Source organism: Pseudorasbora parva, chromosome 9, assembly GCF_024679245.1.
Source record: "Pseudorasbora parva isolate DD20220531a chromosome 9, ASM2467924v1, whole genome shotgun sequence".
In the NCBI taxonomy this organism is placed as follows: Eukaryota; Metazoa; Chordata; class Actinopteri; order Cypriniformes; family Gobionidae; genus Pseudorasbora; species Pseudorasbora parva.
The window spans coordinates 42,551,009-42,576,148 of NC_090180.1; the positions used below are offsets into that span (position 1 = coordinate 42,551,009).

Sequence of the window (25,140 nt, forward strand, 5' to 3'; positions counted from 1 at the left end):
CAGATAACAAGATACAGCTGACAGAACTAAACTAACAAGGGGACTGAACAGTGGCGGGAAACTAAGAACAAAGAAACATGTGACTAAACTAAACACAGGAAGTATATAGGAGAAACAAAGACAGACCAAACATGTAACAGGTAAATGGTATATATATATATATATATATATATATATATATATATATATATATATATATATATATATATATATATATATATATATATATATATATATATAATGTTGAACTAGATAATTCTAACTTTTTCCCAATTCCTTAAAATAATCTACTTTAACTTTAAAAAAAACAACAACAACTTTATATTCTTTGAGTCTGTTTTGAATTTTAATATAAAGGCATGACTGAAAGACTACTTCTTATTACATTTATTATTGGAACTTTTAGTACGTTTGATCTCCCGATGAAACACCTCTCCACCTTCCCTCTTTCTCCAGCTTATTTTGCTGTCACTTTTTAGCCCCCTGCTCTTCAGCTTTTCACTTATCTTGAGAAAACCAGTCAAAAGAAAAGAGAAAAAAGAAAAGGGTCAAACCTATTATTAGAAACAATGTGATATGAGAGGTACTTGCTCTCAAGAACATAATGCTCTAGGATGTTGTAGGTGGTTGTCATGGTGCTGATATGCATTCAAAATTTGACACTGAATCTGAACAGCTTTTAGGCAGAGACAAACCTCATTCAGAATGGCAGTCTGTAGTGAAGGTTCGTTCAGTGTGCATTCTCCATTACAGGACAATTTCAGTCTGACGATCTGCTTTTTAATTAGCGTGTCAGCTAGAGAAATGAATAGTTCACCATCAACACAGTAGATATATAAATAAATGAAAACATGCTATGGTAGTTGTTTGTGATGTCTGTTTCAGGAATGATCTAGAAATCTTTTGTTTGAATCACTTGATTCTGTTAACTGTGGAAACTCACCTCCATAGCAGATAAAAGGACGCTTTAGATCACAGCTGTATTGAGCCCATTTCCCAGAGTCGGTTGTTGATATGCCGACACAGTCACCAGATCCTGAACTCTGGGATGGTTGATCTGCTGCCCAGTTTCTGAAGAAGCGGCTCCATTTGTCAGACCATTCCCAAGAGTCCCGGAACAGACCAATCCAGAGCGATTCTTGATTACTGATCAGATTCTGCTGCTCTGCGCTGCTGATACTCACCAAGTCCGTGTGGTGTTGTCTGCAGTAACTCTGAGCATCTCTCCATGTCATAGCAGTCTCAGTGATGATAAAACCAGAGCTATCTGTTCAGAAACACAGACAAAGACCAGCCCTTAGTCCAGGAACAGCTAAAGTGTCGGGGAAAATGAACCAGATTTGAGAACTCACCATTGAAACACACAAATGGGAGAACGGTGCTGCAGCTCTCATCATACCAGCTTCCATTGAAACTCCTCACACACTCCCCATCTCCATTTGGTTCTCCTGGACCCCAGACGCTGTACTGGAACTGTGTGCCAATAGACCAGACCCAGCGATACTCTGTCCCACTGTGGAGACCTATCCATACTGAACCACTGTATCCAGCATCCACTGTATTTACCAGCAAACTCGCGTCACTCATGGTGTCAGCAGTGGCCAGATCAGTGAATCTCGCTCTGCAGTAACTCTGAGCATCTTGCCATGTCATGCTTTCATTCATAAACTGGTACTGGTATGTAGAAGACGAGGGCCCTTTAGAAGGGAAATTAAAGGATTGTAAATATAAGAGATAAAATATACAATCATGATTTTACATTTAAATTTAATCATTTAGCAGTCGCTTTTATCCAAAGCGATTTACAAAAAGAGGAGAGCAATAGAAGCAACGAAACAAACAACGGCAACAACCTGCAAAGGCTGTAAGAAGTCTCAGTTAATCGAACACAGTACACAATTAACGCCCCCACCCCAAACAATCAAGTAGTACATTTTAATTGGATAGTTAAGTGCTAGTCTTTATTAAAAATGCTATTCTTGATTAAAAGCAAATTGACCTTAATCACAGAACATATTTATAAGCTGAAACTGAGCCAATTCAGTTTCTAGTAGACTGAATATTACTAGTCTAATAAAAAAGCTGTCCTTAGAAATACCTGGAACTGAACTTACATGTTAGGGAGATGTATTTATCCAATATGGGAGGGAGACATTCAAGATATTATTTTTATCCAACCTGATCTCACAGGGAAACATACCTATGTTCTGAGGTGGGGTTTTGTATGAATTTGTACAATGATCATCATCAGTCGATCATCAATTGAACAAAATCGTATTATTAGAAAAAAAACTTAGAATGAAGATCCGACCCTAAACAATGCTAATGCTAATGCAGTGGAGTTGGAGGTGGTAGTGGGATATGAAGTGCTCCTCAAAAGGCTTGCATCTCAAATAGCCTCTGACAACCAAGTCCAGCTCCTGGCCTTCATGTGTGGTTTAGCATCTAAACCTTGCAGAACCGTTTGCACTGACAGGAGAAGGGGCAAAGGCGAGTCACAGGTGCTTTAAAACTTTTGCTTCAGGCAGATGGGGTTTGTCAATCTGGGAAGATAGCCCGTCTAAGAGAAAAACAAAACCTCAGCTGACTTGCTGCTATACCCATCCATGGGTAAGGCTTTGAGGGTCAAACCTGAGGTTAAATCTGGAGTTGGAGCCCCGAAGTGAGGTCAGGGCTGCTTACAGCCCTGATGGATTACATCATCACTGATGATCTTCAGCAAGTGTGTGACACTTGAAAGACAGCAGTTATAAACAAGAAGCTACAGAGGTAGCAGCTAGACATTGGAGACACCCAAGGTCAAAGCATTGTCATCAGTTAAATTTTATTCTGACCTGACACCCAGCCAGATTGGGCGGGTTCCTGCCCAATTGGGCGGTTTTGAAATTGATTGTGCGGGTAAAAATGGGTTTGGGCGGGTGGACAAAATTTGGGCTTGTTTGGGGTCAGTTTGGCGGTTTTCAAACATCTAAATTTTATAGTTTAATGGGTTAATAACAAACTCAAATGTGCATGTACTCCATAAAATCAGTCATCATGACACACACAGGCCCAGCGTAGATCAGCTGGCAGGTGTTGACGTCGCCAACAAGCACGTACTATCAGCCAATCAGCGATTAGCAGGGAGACGCGCTCATTCACGACAGGTTTTTAGCACGAAATTTTAGCTGGATATTCAAGATATCGCTATGCAAAAGTGACCTGTGACTTGAAGATTCTTATGATGAATGACTCAAATATACTGTATGACTCCTGTCCATCAGGTGCACACTGGCCTGACATGCAACTTAAACCTGACTGCGTTCTACTCGTCCTGACCAAGCCTGCAGTCTCCCTCTCAGATACTGAAGCTTTCGCGCCTCGATCGCCCCCCGGTGACCGGTCCCAGTATAGCCGCCCCTCTGTGTTTTCTAATGTACGCGAGGCAAACTAAATGATAAAATTACACTTCAAATATTTTTTCCCCAAAGTTAGTTTATGTCTCTGAAGGCAGTTATCATCACGATGATTTCATTTCAAGTGTTTGTTTTTAAAATAAGTTTAGTTTTAGTTAGTTATCTGATGCTTTAAAAACAGGGGTTGTGACGTCATGATTGACAGCTGAGATTGACGTCTTCTCTGAGTGAAGTTGTCACTGAGGAACTAACAGACTTTTTTCTGAATTTTTGGGTGCAGATTGGAGCTTTAGCTTTAATTTCTACATTTCCATAACTGTTTATTTCACACCAACATAATTAATTGTTCTGCATCTGCGAGAGTGTGGGCGGGCTTTTGATATCGCAGCTGTACATCCTGCTCTACTTCCTGCGCTCTACTGCGCAACTCCGGTCCCGAAATCGCTACTGCGCAGACTCGGTCCCAAGATGTCAGCGCCGTGTAGGCCGCCTGAAAGCTTCAAATCTGGCAAGCGGAAACGGATGATGTCGAGTGGTCCATATTTTTTACGGTCTATGGTCCCGACAGCTGCTGAAAGAGGTTTGAATCAACGATTAATCAATTTGTTCTGCATTATGTTCTATAAATATGTACTTCAGGAAATACATATACTGTAGTTCTGTCTAAAGAAGCACAACACAAAGATAAATGTGTTCTTGTTAATTTTTGGTTGTAGGATTATCATACAGTATGTATCAGTGAATGACACATTTTGGCTGTGGTGTGTGTGCATTAATGTGTGTGTAATGCCTGCTAATTACGTTATTTATTTCAATAAATTATATTGGGCACTTTTTGCGCTTAAATTAATTTAATCTTACTGTTGACATTTGAAAATGATATTCTATGTGTCATCATCGGTTAATTTCAAGATTTTGACTTGTTTTTTTTGCTTGGAAGATTTTCCACTTGGAAATTTCAGTCATACATGACTGTATTTTAATGTATTTGCTGCCGTTTTGATCCGTTTTCCTGAGGAAATGATTATTTATTTAATTATTTATTGTTGTCATTATTATTTAGTTTTAAGGAAATAAATTGGTGCTAATCAATCTTGACTGACATGGCAATACAATTATATCACATTATTTTATTAGTAAAAATGTTGGGCCTTTTTTTTTTCTTGGATTTGGTGGGTTTTAGTGAGCTTTTGGGCTGGAAATCATCAACCCAATCTGGCAACACTGCACCCAACGCTGTATAGTGTCAAGTGTACACACAGCTATAGATCACATGTGGTCTGTATTCACTGCTCCTAATGTGTGTGCACTAACATCGATGGGTTAAATGCAGAGGACGAATCCTGAGTATGGGTTTCAAGCACACCCAGAACAGTGGGCTGACTGATTGGGGGTGAGGTGGCCACATTTTCCTGCCGGTATTGAGAATTCAACCTGCAATCTTTGGGTTACAAGTCAAATTCTCTACCATTACAACGTTTTGTGACTAAGGACATTTCTGTGGGGGCAGGGCTCTTATAGGGAGCCTCTGCGATTGCGATTTATAAGCTTGTGACATATTACAGTTTTTCCTCAATTGTGTACACACAAATTCTGGTACTTAAGACAAAATGACCACAGCATGTAACTCATTCACCAACCCCCTGAACTAATTCTGCTAAACTACAAGCACAGTTCCTGCTTTACACTCAAATTGCAGGTCTAAAACACACTTTTTTCAAAACACTACACAAAATTCTTTGCTTTTGGCACAATTTTCATGTAGAAAATATCTTGTTTTCACAAGGAACACTGCCATTCAAATATGCACACTGACTCATCCCAAGGGCAAACACCCGTCACGTAACAATTAGCAATCAGAGCTTTAGCATTAAAGGGCAACAGGTGAGCTCTTCTGTTTTGGAGCAATGGATGCCAACATTGGAAACAGAGCAGAGCCAGAGGAGTGAGAGTAAAAGGAGGAGGACGGGGAGGATAAGGACGAGGACGAGGAAGACCAAGGACCGTAATCTCTGATGAGATCCGAGCCACTTTGGTTGATCATGTGGTCAACCATGGTCTAACAATGAGGGAGGTTGGGCAAAGAGTACAGCCACATTTGAGCGGGTACACTGTAGCATCCATCATCCGGACTTTCCGAAATGAGAATAGGTAAGAAATCTACTCTCACTAGAAAATTGCAGTACTGCATATCAATACAGTACTCAATGAGTACAGTAGTACAGTATTGCCTGTGGACTGTTCTGTAGGACTGTAAAAATACTGTAAAGTATGTTTCAAGTATTTAGGAAATGTATACCTACTTTGTATTTGTATTTTACTATTTGTTTGGCAGAACTGAAAGATTACCAACACAAGGTGGTCGGGAACGTGTTCTGTCTCCTGAACAGGAAACTGAAATCATGAACATGGTCCTCCTAGTAAAGAACGCCATAATATTATGGCGAATACAAAGAAAAATAATAGAAAACAATGACATGTTTCAAAATATTGATAGGGTAAGCTTATCAACACTGGACCGTGTCTTGCGCAGAAATCATCTCCGGATGAAGCCATTTGTCTACAGGGTGCCATTTGAACGCAATTCAGAAAGAGTCAAAGAATTGCGATATAACTGTGCAAGTGAGTCCCACAATTGATGCATATCTCAACACTGTAAATTATACATATTTCAATATTGTAATAATCATAATGATTTTGCTTCACAATAGTGACCACTACATGTCTATTTCTGATATTGTCATGTATGTTTCAGAGAGTCCTTGAACTAGAGGTGGCTGCAGTGGAGCACCAGTTCATCTTCATTGATGAGGTTGGGTTCAACCTCACAAAAAGACTAAAGAGGGGAAGGAATATCATCGGCCAGCGTGCCATTGTTGAAGTCCCTGGCCAGCGCGGAGGGAACATCACAATGTGTGCAGCGATTACCCACCACGGCGTCTACAATCACCATGCTACCCTTGGCCCCTACAACACCACCCTTCTGATCACATTCCTTGACACCCTACACAACACACTCATCAGGTAGATGGCCCAGAGCCGCTCAGGTACGTTGTCATTTGGGACAACGTAAGTTTCCACAGGGCTGCTCTGGTTCGTAACTGGTTCACTGCCCACCCATGCTTTTTAGTTGTTCATCTCAGAGTCCTGCATGGGTTCAACCGACAGCAAATTTTGCTGAAACGGGTGAAAAACATCCAACTGTGTCGGATGCGGGTCGGGTTGGGCAAGGGGGAAACACGGGTCTAACACGGGTTTAAAACAGTCACGTGCGAACGTAAAAATGTATGCATATTTTTAGGAACACATCTATAAAAATATGTCTTGCCTGTATTTCAAGTTAATCAAATAATTTTTAAATAACATCAGGTTATTTGTGCTCGCGCCATAGCGCACCCTCCCAGGATTCTCTGACTTTCAAAAAAATCACACAAGGCTTCAAGGGGGGTCGCACACCGGACTCAAAGCTCACCGCCGGACACGCACATTATATATGCCACGCGTGAGCTCAGTTAATCCACTTCTGACAGAAGAGCTGCACGATGTGTGCATCTTGTAGCACAGGGTGAAATCAGTACATTGGCGCTCTGAGGCGCTGCAGGATTTTGAACAACTTCCTGAGTCGCCGCGGACAGGCGCTGAATGCCGCCGCCGGTGTGTGTACACTCATTGAAAATAATGTGTTCAAATTTTAAAGACGTGGCGCGGTGCTGTATTTACTTTTGTATGACCTGCCAATAAATGTGTAGGCCTATATAATGTTATGTGCTAAACTGATTTTATTTCGGGTGCGGGTCAGGTGCGGATTTTAATTAGTGCTCCGTGTCGGAAAACGGGTCGGACAAAAAATCGGACCCGTGCAGGACTCGTTTATCTCCCTCCATATTCTCCATTACTCAATCCTATTGAGGAATTTTTTTCTGCCTGGAGATGGAAAGTGTATGACCGAAATCCACAAATGCGTGTACCTCTTCTCCAAGCTATGGAGGACGCATGTGGAGATATAGCAGCTGATCCTTTTCGTGGCTAGAATCGCCATGCTAGGCGATATTTCCCCCGCTGCTTAGCCACAAAACATTGCTTGTGATGTGGATGAGTTGCTGTGGCCAGACCGCAACAGAAGAGAGGATGCAGCATAGTTTTTTTTATATTTATTTTTTACTGTAACTGTATACAGTAAATTCTTCTGTTTTGTATGTAGTGTATGTGCAACTTTGTGCTGTTTTGGAATGGGATGCACACTGTGTACATTGTTTTTGCAGGAAAAATACAATGTTACCGTGTATTTGTGTGTTCTGAGTATAAAAACAATATTATCAAATATTTTACAACACACTTATGTTTGTACTGTCTGTAGAAAGTGTAACACTGAACCAAAAAAAAGGCCTAAGTCATTATGATGAATGGAGAAGTGTTTTACATTCATCATAGTGTTATACATTGAGCACATCAGTGTTCAGCTGGTTCTTATAAATGTCTATACATATGATGGTTTGTATGTGTCATTTGAAAACAAAATCCCATTTTGAAAAGAAATAACATTGTTTTGAATATAAAGTTTCATTTTGCAGGAGAATTGAGGGGTTTTGCCCATTGTGTGTTTTATTTTTGGATTTGTGTGTAGAGTTCTGACAATATGAAGCATGCTTTCAGAAAATGTGTGTAAACAATTGAGAAAAACTGTAAATACTGGAGAACAGGTGAAATAAAAATGCAATAAATGCTATATAATATAATGCATACATCAAAGCTCCTCTCTAAAGAATAGCTACATTTTCTCATGAGATTAGGTTGTTTGGGAATAGTCACAGCTTCATCGCACACTTTCTGTATATATTAGCCTATAATATATCTGCAATTTGAAATGGAAAAAAGAGTTTTGAGTATTAGGTTTTTTGAATGAATACATTTTGAAAAGTATAAGCATACTGTTGTGCTTAAACACGCTCATTTTTAAATACAGTAATGCACATTACTTCTATACCAAATATGAAATATGTCATTCTGTTTAACGTGATCTAAATTGTTAGATGCTCACATCCATGGCAGATAAAAGGATACTTCAGATCACAGCTTTCAGGAGCCCATTTCCCAGAATTAGTTCCTGACATGCCGACACAGTCACCAGATCCCAGGGATGGTGGACCTGCTGCCCAGTTTCTAAATAAGAGGCTCCATTTGTCAGACCATTCCCAAGAGTCCAGGAACAGACCAAACCACATGTAATATCCAGGTAAAAGAATCTTAGTTAACTGATTATTTTCATCAGCGTTGTGGATGGTGGGCAGATCTGTGTAATACTGTCTGCAATAGCTCTGAGCGTCACTCCAGTTTTTAGCGATCTTTACCAAGATGTATCCTATATTTTCTATTTAGAGATGCAAAAAAATAATCAGTTCATAGCTCTTCTTTCCTAGATAAATCGCTTATTATTAAATTGAAAAGAACAGGAACTCACCCTTGTAGCACGTAAAATATCGGCCATAGCTACATCCCATATCATACCAGTACCCGTAAAAATAAGCAACACAATATGTATTCTCATTTGGCTCTCCTGAAGCCCAGTTAGAGTATGGAGAAGATATGTTTTCTCCATTAGACCAAGCCAAGCGTTTCTGTGTCCCTCTCTTCAGTCCAATCCACACTGATCCACTGTATCCAGCATCCACTATATTCACCAGCCTGTTGACATCAGCCATGGTGTCTACAGTAGCCAGGTCAGTGTACTTCTCTCTGCAGTAACTCTGAGCCTCTGGCCACGACATTCTCACATTTATATAATGGTACTGACGAGAGAGAGCAGAACTGCTCCAGAAGAGCCCTGTTAAAATCAACATGTTAAAACATCTATATGTGTACACATCATCATAAACACAGATTACAAATGACCACACCAACCTGACAGCAGCAGCAGAACAAACAGACTCCCGTCCATCACTGCTCACACAGATCCTATCTGGATCACTGTCACAGTTCTGTAAGCAGGGAATTGAGATGGTATAATGCAAATTTATTGTGACTTCACATACTTCATGTTAAGAAACGCAATGGGTTTGCACAAATATTAGAAATTACCAACCCATTTGGTTTAGATTCATTCTGTTTTAACTATCTCTGCATTTTATTTTTCAACTTTTAATTATTTAACCAATTACATCAAGTTTTGTAAAGTTACTATTTTAAATTTTTTCTAAGTCTTAAACTGGTCCATATAGTTTTTGAAAGACCATGTAGAGCCTTTGATGGAACTGGTACTTTCTCAGTCTAGTAAATCTAATCTGATGGAACATATACAGGATTAAATGCAGATTTTATCCGGCTACTTTCAGTATTGTAATTGATCATTTTCTGGGAATCTAGCTCATGACTGCTGTTGTAAGTGACATGCTCTTTCGACTTTTTGAAAACTTTTTGAGTTGCTGTACTTGAATGTTGTTGGTTCTTTTGACAAATTTCTGGTGATGTTTCTAATTCGTAAGTCATTTTGGATAAAAGTATCTGCCTAATGAATAATGAATAATAGATGCCTGAGACAAATGTGTGCCACATTTTACTTCATTTAAAAAAAAACCCTCCAGAGTCTGACCCACCTGAATACACCAAATTACAATTTACACTTTTGGCCTCATGCAGCTCTAACACAAAAAATATATGGAAATTTTTGTGATGACAAGATGCAAGTAATTTTCATATTCAAATAGCTAATTTACATTGAAGATGTTTCTGCACATAGCATCTTAGCGATGGACAAAACATTTCATCATGCAAAAAACATTATCTTGAAGTTATCTATATATTTTAACACAAAATGGTAACATAAAAAAATATTTGAACTATTAATGCCATTACATTTATTATTATTATTATTATTATTATTATTATTATTACTATTATTTAGAATCGTTTTTTTTAGATCTTGGCCATGAATGTACTCTGGAAAACAAATGTAATTGGCTATATTAAAAAATATTTTAAACATTTTAAACATTCTTCATCACCAACTCCTACTCTTATTTAATTTTAACATTTTAATTGGTAAACATGTAAAATTTGTAAAACAAAAACAAAAACCAACAACATTGAAAACATTGCTAAAAACTGGTGACATGCAAATGCACAAAACATACAGTAGGCTAACAACTCTATAAACTTAACAGATAGTGTATTTAACATTTTTACAGTTGAAGTGTTAAACAATCGTTCATTCAATTTTAAGTCAAATTGAAATGTGAAGTTGTATTAAGTGACACTGGGATATTAAGTTAAATCCAGGAAAGTATAATGCTATTTCATAGCTAATTCCAACAATATTTCTTTACAGCATTAACATGACCGTAAATTACTGTCAAATATAGAATGATCATTTCTTACCTCAATTTCCTTGTTTGTCGTTGTTGTAAATCCTTTATATTTCTACACAGAGACAAACAACTGCTAATGTCACCTCAGGAGGGTTATAGACTGCGATGCGATGTCACAGTGCTGGTTATTTCGGAGAACCCTGCCCTTACAAGACAGGTAAAACAAAACACTCCATCTTTGGTTGCTTTACATGTTTTTTTGTTTTTGTTTGCAGAACAGAATAAACTGCAGTGTGAACCAGACCTTTTGTCATTTAGTGTAACAAACCATTGACCTTTGACCTATGACCTATGTTTATTAGATGTTTTGGTACATATGCTTCCAGATACCAATGAGAGTGCAGTACTCCCTACACTATTTAACTTTCCTTAAAATTTCCTATTTAGCTTTCCTTCATATTAGCCTGGAACAGAAAGTGAACCATTATAGAAACTTCTGACATGGAGTCTGACCCACCAGAACACAACAAATTACACTTCTATTAACATTTTAGCATGCTTTTTTACCTGGTGAACATTGTTGCATAAAATGCACATGTAACAGTATATAGGATGTTGATTTTTGGGACAAGACATGAGTAATTTTCATATTCAAATAGCTTATTTTAATTTCTGGACCATGTGTGCATCACACTGCTTGTTGAAGCTGATACTAGTCCTATACATTCTTAAATATAAGGTGCCAAAAGGAGGTTTTCACAGCCATACAAGATCTATTTTGAGTTCTCCAAATAAATTTTAAGTAAACAGATCTAAATATAATTTTTTTTTGTCTTAGTGTGAAGAACATTTTAATAATCTAAATTCTAAAGAACCTTTTGCGCAATGGAAATGTTTCATGACATGTTAAAGTTTCTACATGGAACATTCAATGCCACTAAAGAACCTTTATTTTAAAGGTGTGTACTAGTCTAATATATGCTGAAAACTTCTAGTTCCATTTCAGTCGTTCACGTTCAACGTATATCGGACGTCACCGACAAATTGCATTCCTGTATTCTGCCGCGTCTTCCCTGTGTGCTTCAGCACTAAAAGAGAGGTTTCCTCACAAAACAGCAACACGGGTGACGCTGGGTCTTTTTTAAGATGTCACTTCACCCATGCGTTTCTGGATGCGGTCATTCCCTGTCGCACACTGACGATCACAAACACTGCATCACGTGCCTGGGCTTAGAGCATGAGTGTTTGTGGATAGTTAATGTGCCCACTGCGGGAACATGACTATCTCAGCGCTTAGGTCGAGACTCACCTTCCTTTGGGAGGGTGGAGTCCCCCTAGCCATACCTCGATCTAGTGCTATTCCTGCCCTGCAGATTATACCTACTTCGACGCAACTGGCAGTGCTCCGGCTGACGAGTAGATGTTGATCGCTACATCGAAGGTAGAGGTCCAGTCCTCGGAGGATGAAGACTCGGCTGTACTGCCTCCCTCTGGGAGAGTGGGAATGGTAAAGTCGGACCCCGAGTTCATGGCTATGCTTTTCCGGGCTACCGAAAAGGTCGGGCTTGAGTGGAACCCTCCAACACATCACAAACCTTCTAGGTTGGATGATTTATATCTTTGGGTGGGTCATGCTGGTTCTCAGTGTCCCACCGCGGTAATAATAAAAGCTTACTTGGTTGTGGAAGACACCTTTTAGTGCCAGAAAAAGACCTGGTGGCTTCTCACTCCTCACTACCCTTGACGGTGGGCAAGCCAGGGGGTATGAGGGTGCTCCCGTGCTCCCGGCTCCTGTCCAAGGCCTGTAAGTTCTCTTCCAGTCTGACTGCGAAGGCTTACAGGTCTTGTGGCCAGGCTGTGTCCACCTTGCATGCCATGGCGATGCTTCAGGTGCACCAGGCCCAGGCACTCATGGACATGCACGGCCAAGAGCTCCTCCGGGAGCTCCGGATGGCTCCGGAAGAAAGTCATCGCCCGTTCTTGTGGTCCGCTCAACCTCGGTTCCTGGACTCCCTCGTTTCAATGGCTGGGTTGTTCAGCGACGCGGTCAAGAGCTTTGCCCTCGAATTCTCGGCTGCCCAGAAGCAGACGGAGGCCCCCCGACACAACCTGCCCCGGGGGTCCACTGCTGCCTTCACCCCACCACCAGTGGCAGTGCCTTCGCCTGCTCGTTGCCTAAGATATCTGCCCGCCGCCGCCTCCGCTCCCATCCCAGCCCAGCAGCAGCCTCCACCCGGGCATAGGCATGGAGCCAGCCATGGGCAGAACGTCCACCCGCTCAGGCTGCTGCCAAGCCAGGTGGCAAGCACCGTCATGAGACCCTAAGACGGGCCACCCAGAGATGAAGGAGACAGCTCTTCAGGAGATGACTGCAGCACCTCCTTCCCCCGGAGGAGGTCCGAGGGAGAAGTTTGTGTTCCAATTTGATTTCTATTCCGCCACTGGCCCCAGTGCCAGTGGTACCCAAAACTTCACAAAAAGTGCAGTTTCCAAAAATCTCTGGGTGCCAAGAGAGCGTGCTTGGCAGTGTTAGACACTCTCATGCCCAGCCAGGTCAGTGTACTTCTCCCTGCAGTAACTTTGAGCCTCTGGCCATGACATTCTCACATTTATAAATTGGTAGTGATGAGTGAGAGCAGAACTGCTCCAGAAGAGCCCTGTTAAAATCAACATGTTAAAACATCTATATGTGTACACATCATCATAAACACATATTACAAATGACCACACCAACCTGACAGCAGCAGCATCACAAACAGACTCCCGTCCATCACTGCTCACACAGATCCTCTCTGCTCTGTGTGTACTGCTGTTATAGGAATATAAGAGGAACTGAAAGATGATAAAAAAATTATTGATAAGAGGGGTGGTGAATGAATGTTGTACACATGCTTTGAGAGGGGATTTTCTTATTTAAACAGAGACAGCGTTGACTTTGCAAAGTTTGGAGCTGGTAACTGGAAGGTTGCTGCCTTGATCTCCATAGACATGCCTAAAAAGAAGCACATTTTAGCATACTTTTAAACTTCAAGGGGTCATATAATGCCATTTTTGTACAAATGGCATCATATGATTATTGTTAATATGATTATTTAGTGTCTAAATTAAAACTTTATAAAAAAATTGAATGACTAATTCTATTTTCTAATACTATTTAGTATGGATAGCATGCGAATCTGGACATATCTGTGGACGGTATGATCAGCAGTCAGTATGATATATATATATATATATATATATATATATATATATATATATAAAATGTATAGGCCTATTATAAGAGGTATTATTACTAATATTGACAAGTGCATGCAAGAATGACTCTCCATTCATTTAGTGTGGCGGTCAATTGTGAATAATAATATATAATGTAGTGATAATATCAATCAATCAATCAACTTTATTTATATAGAGCTTTTACAATCACGATTGTGTCAAAGCAGCTTCACAGTGTCAAACAGGATAATATTGCAACAAAATTAAATTTGGCTGTACAGTTGTACTGGAGAAAACAGTGATGTTATCAGCTTATTTTAATTTATCATAGAGCGACAATGTTGGCAGATCAGTATTATAGTTTATAGAATTAAATAAAACCTAATTCATAAATTTTATTAGTATAATTAGTTGAATCACTTTAATCATAATTTTAGTGTCCCCAACTGAGCAAGCCAAGCCAAAGGCGACAGTGGCAAGGAACCAAAACTCCATCAGGGCACGATGGAGAAAAATAAACCTTGAGAGAAACCAGACTCAGTCGGGGTGCCAGTTCTCCTCTGGCCTATTAACACACCGTGTATGATTATTATTCTGGCAACCTTACAGGTCGGAAATCATATAAGATTGGAATATTCAAAATTTCAGGGTATCACGGAAGAGACGGATTTATTTAGGATGGGGCGTCGATTACACAAGAGTATGAATACATGAAAGATCAGAATTATTGCGCCGGAGACAGGTTTTTTTAGCATGACGTTCCGGTGAGGCAAATTCGGAGGAGACACCAATTGACACGGCTCAGCAGACACTCCAGGATGCGTTGGTCATGTCCAGGCAGGTCCACCATCCGATCCGGACAGGGCCCAGATCCGGGATAAACCTCGGGATAAACAGAGAGACTAACATTAGCGTAGATGCCACTCTTTTTATGATGTAACGAGTACATCAGGTGTTATGGGAAGTGTTCCCGGTTCCGGCTGACCTAGTTAATGCAGCCTAACAATCAGGCAATTGATTTGAATAATGAAAGTTAAAAATGTTCTATGTGTATGCCATAGTAAAGAGATGTGTTTTTAGTCTAGATTTAAACTGACAGAGTGTGTCTGCTTCCCGAACAATGCTAGAAAGACTATTCCAGAGTTTAGGAGCTAAATAGGAAAAGGATCGACCGCCTGCAGTTGATTTAGATATTCTAGGTATTATCAACTGGCCAGAGTTTTGAGACTGCAATAGACGTGATGGAGTATAATGTGTTAAAAGCTCGCTTAAGTACCGGGGAGCTAAACCATTTAGTGCTTTGTAAGTAATAAGCAAGAATTTAAAATGTATGCAATGTTTAATAGGGAGCCAGTGCAGTGTTGACAGAACTGGACTAATATGATCATACTTCCTGGTTCTAGTAAGAACTCGAGCTGCTGCATTTTGGATTAGCTGGAGTTTGTTTATTAAGCGAGCAGGGCAACCACCCAGTAGAGCATTACAATAATCTAGCCTTGAGCTCATGAACGCATGTACTAACTGTTCAGCATTTTGCATTGAAAGCATTTGCCGTAATTTAGATATATTTTTAAGATGATAGAATGCGGTTTTACAGATGCTAGAAACGTGGCTTTCAAATGAAAGATTGGTATCAAAGAGCACACCCAGGTTCCTTACTGACGACGAGGGCTTGACAAAGCAGTCATCAAGTGTTAGACAGTATTCTCGGTTACTACTTGTGGAGCTTTTCTGTCCAATAATTAAAAATTCAGTTTTATCTGAATTAAGTTGCAGGAAATTACCATTCATCCAATTTTTTATATCAGCTATGCATTCCGTTAATCTTGTGAATTGGTACGTTTCGTCAGGGCGTGAGGATATATAGAGCTGAGTATCGTCAGCATAACAATGAAAACTAACGCCATGCTTCCTAATGATATCTCCCAGTGGTAGCATATACAGGGTGAAGAGCAGCGGTCCTAACACTGAGCCTTGCGGTACCCCATGAACTTGTGATCGGTGTGACATCTCTTCATTTACTGCTACAAACTGATAACGGTTAGATAAGTACGATTTAAACCATGCCAAAGCAGTTCCACTAATGCCAACATAATTTTCGATTCTATTCAGAAGAATATTGTGGTCGATAGTATCGAATGCAGCGCTAAGATCGAGTAACACTAATAGAGAGATACAGCCACGATCAGATGATAAGAGTAAATCATTTGTAACTCTAATTAGAGCAGTCTCAGTACTATGATACGGTCTAAATCCTGACTGGAAATCCTCACATATACCATTTCTTTCTAAAAAAGAACATAATTGTGAAGACAGTCTTTTCTAGTATTTTTGGTAGAAACGGTAGATTCGAGATTGGCCTGTAATTGACTAATTCTTTAGGATCAAGTTGCGGTTTTTTAATAAGTGGTTTAATTATAGCCAACTTAAAAGTTTTCGGTACATATCCTAATGTCAAAGATGAATTAATGATATTAAGCAGAGGATCTATGACCTCTGGAAGCATCTCTTTTAGTAGCCTAGTCGGTATAGGGTCAAGCATACATGTTGTTGATTTTGTGATTTTACAAGTTTAGCCAATTCTTCTCCTCCTATAGTAGTGAATGAGTGTAATTTTTCCTCAGTGACACTACAATGCTCTGTCTGAAGTGATACAGTAATAGACGGCTGCATAGTTATAATTTTATTCCTAATATTATCAATCTTACTAGTAAAGAAGTTCATAAAGTCATTACTGCTGTTTTGTTTACAAACATCAGAAGTTGAAGCTTTATTTTTTGATAATTTAGCCACTGTATCGAATAAATACTTAGGGTTGTGTTTGTTTTCTTCTAAAAGAGTTGAGAAATAAGCAGATCTAGCAGTTTTTATGGCCTTTTTTATATGCCATCATGCTCTCTTTCCACAAATTGCGAAAAACCTCCAGTTTTGTTTTCTTCCAGCTGCGCTCCATTTTTCTGGCTGCTGTTTTAAGGGCCCGTGTGTGCTAATAATGTATAATAATAACAATGTTGCAATGTTGTAAATTTGGATCTCACAGTACCACAACTTAATTTGCTGACATATTTTTGTATTTGCAGTAAATTTGTTCAATTTCTGTATAGGCGACAAAACTTTTGTCTTGGCAAAATTTGACCTTTCTGTCTTGATTAAATGATAAATATTTTTTCTATGAAAATTATTTATTTCAGTGCATTAAACATCATTTGGGAGGGTTTTAACTTTTCATATGAGCTATTTCTAACACCATTTAATTAATTAAAAGTCAGGTTAATATTAGGTATTTCTAGAAAATAGATAAGCGACAAGACTTTTGTCAGGGACTGTAGAATAAATCGGTTGAATCAAAGATTCAATGACCTGTTCATAAACAATTGCCTCATTCTCTGCCGCATTCATCAGCCATTTCAACGAATTGACTCAATGACTCATTAAGACCTGGTGGTTTAGTTTAATGTTTAAACGTTCTTTCCAACATTTCTTATTTGTATATTCAAAAATATTTAAAACAATCTCATAACATTTTTTAATGCAATTGTTATGTAGTATTTTTTGTAGTGTAAATTATACAGCCCAATAGCATCTTATTCTATTTTAATTTATAGATCAAATTTAAGAATATAAACTGAAAGCTGAAGCATAACCTATATTTAATAAGATTATGGAAAAATGCCCTTTATAAAAGGTGAAAATATCAAACATATGCAGATTTAAATCCGTCAAAGCTGATTGAGCATTGTTGAGAATATTATATTATAATAATAATTACATATTATAATATATATTATAATTTCAGACTTTATATAAAGTGTAATAATTGCAACATGATGCTTTTTTCTCTTCTTAAACCAATGTAATTTGTAGCCATCTAGTGGTCAAAGGACGAATAACACCTAACTAGAGTGACTTAGAATAAAGATGACTGAATATATATATATTATAGATGGCCTAAGAATAATATCAATAATAGTAAAACTGACAACGGCAGCAACAACAAAAAACATAGCACACAGTGTATGAGCATATATGGGAATAAATCTTTATTGACTTATTATCTATTATTTATGTTATTATTTTTTAAGAATGCAGAGAGAGAGAGAGAGAGAGAGAGAGAGAGAGAGAGAATGTTTACTCCTCCAAAGCTGATGTATGAATGATAGTTGAATTCCTAATCTTTAGTTTTACTAAGTGAATTTATTTTAATACATATTAAAGCTAATAGCATTAAATAGCATATTAAAGGTACTTGAATTTTTCAAGTTTAAATTATGTATTTCCGCTATCTCCTCACCTGAAAATAGAAATTATATGTAGAGATTTCTGCTAAACAAATTTCCTTCAGATTCGTTACAAAAAACATATATCATCATACTTTCACCCCTTATTTCTGCAAAATAGAACCAAAATTCTGTATAATTTTAATGAAAAAATATCAGCTTTCAAAACCATGGTAGAATCTACTTTTACGAAAAAAAACAACAATTTTATATTCTTTAAGTCTGTTTTGAATTTTGAAATAAAGGCATGAATAAAAGACTACTTCTTATTACATTTATTATTGGAACTTTTAGTACGTTTGATCTCCCGATGAAACACCTCTCCACCTTCCCTCTTTCTCCAGCTTATTTTGCTGTCACTTTTTAGCCCCCTGCTCTTCAGCTTTTCACTTATCTTGAGAAAACCAGTCAAAAGAAAAGAGAAAAAAGAAAAGGGTCAAACCTATTATTAGAAACAATGTGATATGAGAGGTACTTGCTCTCAAGAACATAATGCTCTAGGATGTTGTAGGTGGTTGTCATGGTGCTGATATGCATTCAAAATTTGACACTGAATCTGAACAGCTTTTAGGCAGAGACAAACCTCATTCAGAATGGCAGTCTGTAGTGAAGGATCATTCAGTGTGCATTCTCCATTACAGGACAATTTCAGTCTGACGCTCTGCTTTTTAATTAACGTGTCAGCTAGAGAAATGAATAGTTTATCATCAACACAGTAGATATATAAATAAATGAAAACATGCTATGGTAGTTGTTTGTGATGTCTGTTTCAGGAATGATCTAGAAATCTTTTGTTTGAATCACTTGATTCTGTTAACTGTGGAAACTCACCTCCATAGCAGATAAAAGGACGCTTTAGATCACAGCTGTATTGAGCCCATTTCCCAGAGTCGGTTGTTGATATGCCGACACAGTCACCCGATCCTGAACTCTGGGATGGTTGATCTGCTGCCCAGTTTCTGAAGAAGCGGCTCCATTTGTCAGACCATTCCCAAGAGTCCTGGAACAGACCAATCCAGAGCGATTCTTGATCACTGATCAGATTCTGCTGCTCTGCGCTGCTGATACTCACCAAGTCCGTGTGGTGTTGTCTGCAGTAACTCTGAGCATCTCTCCATGTCATAGCAGTCTGAGTGATGATAAAACCAGAGCTATCTGTTCAGAAACACAGACAAAGACCAGCCCTTAGTCCAGGAACAGCTAAAGTGTCGAGGGAAAATAAACCAGATTTGAGGACTCACCATTGAAACACACAAATGGGAGAACGGTGCTGCAGCTCTCATCGTACCAGCTTCCATTAAAACTCCTCACACACTCCCCGTCTCAATTTGGTTCTCCTGGACCCCAGACGCTGTACTGGAACTGTGTGCCCATAGACCAGACCCAGCGATACTCTGTCCCACTGTGGAGACCTATCCATACTGAACCACTGTGTCCAGCATCCACTGTATTTACCAGCAAACTCGCGTCACTCATGGTGTCAGCAGTGGCCAGATCAGTGAATCTCGCTCTGCAGTAACTCTGAGCATCTTGCCATGTCATGCTTTCATTCATAAAGTGGTACTGGTTCTTGGAAAGCTTTTGCACTTTAGGAGGAAATGACAGGATTGTAAATATAATAGACAGACCTTAAACATTCCGTTTATCCCGCCCCTCAGATTGAGCCCTGTCTATGGTGAGTTTCCAGACCAAACATCTTGATGTGGGTCTGACTTGTCAGGCTTAGGTTATGAGGGTTGGCCTACAAAACTATATCATTACTGTAGCACTCTATTGCTAATATATAGAGTGCTAATATATTGCTAATATATTTTAAGATGTACAATAAATGTAAAAATATATTGAGCTTGTGGTAACCATAGACCATTATTACCACTATTTCAGGCATTAAACCAAAATCCCAGAGCAGTGGGCAGCCCGATTGGAGGTGAGGTGCCTACATTTGTCAGCTAGTATTGAGATTTGAACCTGCAACCTTTGAGTTACTTACAAGTCCAATTCTCATAGGCACAACTGTCCCGTTTGTGAGTGAGGACATTTCTGCGAGGGTGGTGCACTTATAGGGAGTCTCTGAACTCCTGTGTTCCTTTTAAAACAGACTGTTTAAGATAGGTCACTGTGATGTAGGGCTGGGCATTGTCACATGCTACTTCGATTCATAAGCTTGTAATATGTTAAATACTGGAGAACATGTTAAGTAAAATTGTAATGAATGTTATATAATACAGTGCATACATTTATGAAAAAGCTCTGTAAAGCTTTAGATTACGGCCCGGAAAGTACTGCATAATTAAAGCGAATTTACAGCATAATTTTTGGTAATTATGAAAACAATTTGTAATATTTGGGTAATAAAGGGGTAACTATCAGGAAAATTAACAAATGATTTATACTGTAAGTATTTTTTAAATTAAGGGGTAGCCTAATTATCCGCGTAGTTACAGGTTAAGTATGAATCTGCGGGCTGTAAATCAAAGTGGCTCTTGTTCCCCTCTTGTTTCATGTACTAGTTACAGGGTAAGTACAATAAAAACACAAATATAATCTGGTATCACTCGGAATCCTTTATTTAAAAAATTATCCATACAATCCCAATGGATGAATCAATGTCTTCTGAAGTTAAACGATGAGTATTTGTGAGAAAATGTTTTTAATTTTTTTTTTAAACTGTAGACTATCGCTTTCGACCAGCTGTCATCTGCTTGTGTATGCGAGGGTTGAGTTTACGCTTGACGTAACTTGAAGCGTGACATGCGCGCGCCGAAAGACTCTGGTCATGCGGATGTCGGATGCTGTCATTTTTCATTTTTTTTAATGCCCACAACAGTATACAAATAATAACATATGATAATAGCAATTAGAAACAAAAAACACTAAAAGACAAGAGACTTCTTCCATTCTTCCATGTGTTTCAGATGAAACGTGCATGAGAAAGTCATGAAAGCTTGAAGCGTCTCATGCACGTGCTGGTAACAGCTGATCGGATACGAAAAGATGATTAAATTATGGCAGCATTTCTTGGTGTACAAATTTTTTCTTTTAATAAATAATAATAAAAAATTCAAAAGACGTGGGATTCCTCTTATGTTGGGTGCTGCCCCTCTAAGGATGTTGTTTCGGTTGGCTCATGTGATTGCCTAGGAAGAGGCGCAGCAAAACAAACTGAACTGAATGAGAGCTGAGCTGAGCTAGAAAGCCATGTTGATCTCAAAATGCAGATTTGACCTCTTAATTGCAGAAAAAACTATCTAGCAATACATTCCCAGCGTGGTGAGTATGTTTAGTTGTTTAAGTTTATGATGGTTTGTTTATCACTATGTAGATCGCTTTTAGCGCCTAAAGTTATACAATAAAAGTCAAAAACAATATCCAGATTAATGTTATCATTTCATGGGTAACTGTCATGCCCTCACAATCATCAGTCACTGCCACGCCCACTCGTTCCCCATCACCGGCATTCTGATCACCTGTGCACCATCACCAGCTACACTACATAAGCACTCCTCACCTTCACACTCACTGTCTGGTCTTTCACCGATCCACCCGTGACTACCTGTCCTTCATCAAAGCCCTCACCTGTACCATCTTCGTCTTCATCGTCATGATCATCTTCGTCTTCACCACCATCATTGTCTCTTCACCTTCTTCATCCGTCGTCCGAGTGTCACCCACCTTCTAAGTATTCACCTGTGTTTGAAACCTCTGTTAATAAACCTTGCACTAATCCCTCTGTGTCTGACAGTAACATCTTAAGATCCATCAATGGAAATAACACAAAAGAATCAGAGGGATAGAGGAAAAAAAGAAAAAAAAGAGAAAGGGACAAAACGTGCCTCTTTCTGTCAGGATGTTATCATTTGAAAAGTTTATTAAGTGTCAAATCTATTTTGAATTAAGTTGTTTTTCAAATAAATATTTCTGAGTGATATATTTGTATGTGTTTTTATTGTATTTACCCTATAAATACATGAAACAAGAGGAGAACAAGAACCACTTTAATTTACAGCCCACAGAATCATACTTACCCCGTAACTACACAGATAATTAATCCTTAATTAAAAAATACTTACAGTATAAATAATTTGTTAATTTTCCTGATACTTACCCCTTTATTCCCCAAATATTACATATTGTTCCCTTACACCTACAAATGCTTACTTATAGGTACACCATAATTACCAAAAGTTATGTTTAAGGTCTGTCTATAAAAGTTATAATTAAATTTACTTTAATTATGCAGTACTTTCCGAGCCGTGATCTAAAGCGTTGCCAAAAGCTCCACTCAGTTATTTTTTCTGACTGACTAACAAGTTTATGAACATTTAATGGCTTTTCTGAAGTAAATCTAATGTTTACAATGGTAATAGTATAATGAGAGCACAAATAAGCCGGTAAGCTCATGGTGAACAATGAAGAACTTGAATAAACAATGTCACATAACACAAGATTTATTGTGCATTGTACTTTTTTATAGCAGTTTTCACAAGAGTAAACCAAATGGAAATGTGGAAACTTACATTTATGGCAGATAAAAAGTTGCTTTAGATCACAGCTTTCAGGAGCCCATTTTCCAGAATTGGTTCTTGATATGCCGACACAGTCACCAGATTCTGAAATCAGGTATGGTTGACCTGCTGCCCAGTTTCTAAAGAAGAGGCTCCATTTGTCAGACCATTCCCAAGAGTCCAGGAACAGACCAATCCAGATGTAATATCCAGGTAAAAGAATCTTAGTTCATTTTTTATTTTCCTCAGAGTTGTGGATGGTGGGCAGATCTGTGTAATACTGTCTGCAGTAGCTCTGAGCATCTGTCCAGTTCATGGTGCTCTTTACCAAGATGTATGTATCAGTTTCTATCGAGAGGCAAAAGAAAAATCAGTTTCTCAGTTAAACTGCATTTTTTTTTTAAACGGGGAACTCACCATTGTAGCATGTAAAATATCGGACATCTCTACATCCCATATTATACCAGAACCCGTCATTAGAAGATACACAATATGTATTCCTATTCGGCTTTCCTGGAGCCCAGTTAGAGTATGGAGAAGATATGTTTTCTCCATTAGACCAAGCCAACCATTTCTCTGTCCCTCTCTTCAGTCCAATCCACACCGATCCACTGTATCCAGCATCCACTATATTCACCAGCCTGTTGACATCAGCCATGGTGTCTACAGTAGCCAGGTCAGTGTACTTCTCTCTGCAGTAACTCTGAGCCTCTGGCCACGACATTCTCACATTTATATAATGGTACTGACGAGAAAGAGCAGAACTGCTCCAGAAGAGCCCTGTTAAGATCAACATGTTAAAACATCTATATGTGTACACATCATCATAAACACAGATTACAAATGACCACACCAACCTGACAGCAGCAGCAGAACAAACAGACTCCCGTCCATCACTGCTCACACAGATCCTCTCTGGATCACTGTCACAGTTCTGTAAGCAGGGAATTCCGATCGTACAATGCAAATGTATTGTGACTTCACATGCTTCACGTCAAGATATACCTCTTAAATAAGGTTAATTAAACATTACAACTAAAACATTTGATTTGTATTCATTACTTTTTCTTCTAACTCTTAAACTATTAATTATTGTACTAATAACATTAAGTCTAGTAAAGGCTCTATTAAAAAAAAAAACTAAAACAAGCATAGTCTAAAACTGGTCCATACAGTTTTTGAAGACAGTGTAGAGCAGTACAGGTTACCAGTAAGTTGTCCAGAGCTGCGTTTCCTAAAAGCATCATAAGCCTAAGTTGATCGTAGAGACCGTTGGGCAATTGTTCTACGATCAACTTAAGCTTAAGATGTTTTTGGCAAACGCAGCCCAATTTTGTGACAGCGAATCTTTAAAAAGTACACAGATGCCTGAAGTCTGACCCACCTGAACGCACCAAATTACAATTTTACACTTTTTGAAGATGTTTCTGCACATAGCATCTTATCGATGGACAAAATATTTGCATATGCGCAAAAAAACATAATATTGAAGACACTACAGTTAAACCACATATTCTAAACATAAACAACTATTTTAACTATTTATGCCATTATATTTATATTTTCATCATTATTATTACTATTACCATTATTAATATAATTTACATCTGTTGTTTAGGGGAAACCAAGAAGTGTATTTTTTTTTTTTTTTTTTAACACCGCTCGTTTAAAATGTGTGTAACAAAGAGAAAAAGAAGAGAACATTTTTAGATCTTGGGCATGAATGCACTCTGGAAATCAAATGTAATTGTTTATAATGTTTAACAATTTTTTTTAAAGCCATTCTCCATCACCAACCCCTACTCCTATCCCCCCCCACACACATTTTTATTCAGATTGGTAATTACTGTAGATTTGTGAACATTGCAAAAACAGGAAACATGCAACTACACAAGGTTAACCACTCTATAAACTTAACAGATAGTGTATTTAACAATTTAAACAATTGTTCATAAAATTTTAAGTCAACTTGAAATGTGAAGTTGTATTAAGTGACACTGGGATATTAAGTTAAATCCAGGAAAGTAACATGTTATTTTATGGCTGATTCCAAAAATATTTCTTTGCATCATTAACATGATTGTAAATTACCATCAAATGTAGAATTGTCATTTCTTACCTCAATTTCCTTGTTTATTGTTGTTGTAAATTCTTTATATTTCTACACAGAGACAAACAACTGCTAATGTCACCTCAGGAGGGTTATAGACTGCGATGTGATGTCGCAGGGCTGGTTATTTCGGATAACCCTGCCCTTACATGACAAATAAACCAAATAAAACAAAATCTATCTTTGGTTGCTTTACATGTTTGTTGATGTATTTTTGGCAGAACAGAATAAACTGCAGTGTGAACCAGACCTTTTGTCATTTAGTCAAATCAAACCCCTGACCGTTGCATGTTTATTAGATGTTCTGGTAGATTTGCTTTCAGATACCAATGAGAG

General features: G+C 38.4%; 1 protein-coding gene and 1 pseudogene across 1 annotated transcript; both read right to left on the bottom strand.

Annotated features, from left to right (window-relative positions):
- Nucleotides 1-371: 371 nt before the first annotated feature.
- LOC137089874 (macrophage mannose receptor 1-like) lies at nucleotides 372-9,330 on the bottom strand. Its single transcript, XM_067453438.1, has 7 exons — nucleotides 9,294-9,330; nucleotides 8,854-9,216; nucleotides 8,434-8,763; nucleotides 1,353-1,697; nucleotides 944-1,267; nucleotides 696-796; nucleotides 372-506 (listed from the first exon to the last, which is right to left on the bottom strand). The coding sequence occupies exons 1-7, from the start codon at nucleotides 9,328-9,330 to the stop codon at nucleotides 372-374; spliced, it is 1,635 nt and encodes a 544-aa protein (XP_067309539.1).
- A 3,895-nt stretch (nucleotides 9,331-13,225) lies between these two features.
- On the bottom strand, nucleotides 13,226-23,588 carry LOC137089875 (macrophage mannose receptor 1-like; annotated as a pseudogene).
- Nucleotides 23,589-25,140: the final 1,552 nt, after the last annotated feature.

Coding starts and splice junctions, on each gene's coding strand:
- LOC137089874 (XM_067453438.1), bottom strand. CDS start 9,330: ATGGACGGGAGTCTGTTTGTTCTGCTGCTGCTGTCAG. Junction 1,698..8,433: donor TCCTTTTATCTGCCATGGAT/GTGAGCATCTAA, acceptor TCCCTTCTAAAG/GGCCCTCGTCTTCTACATAC. Junction 797..943: donor TCCTTTTATCTGCTATGGAG/GTGAGTTTCCAC, acceptor TCATTTCTCTAG/CTGACACGCTAATTAAAAAG.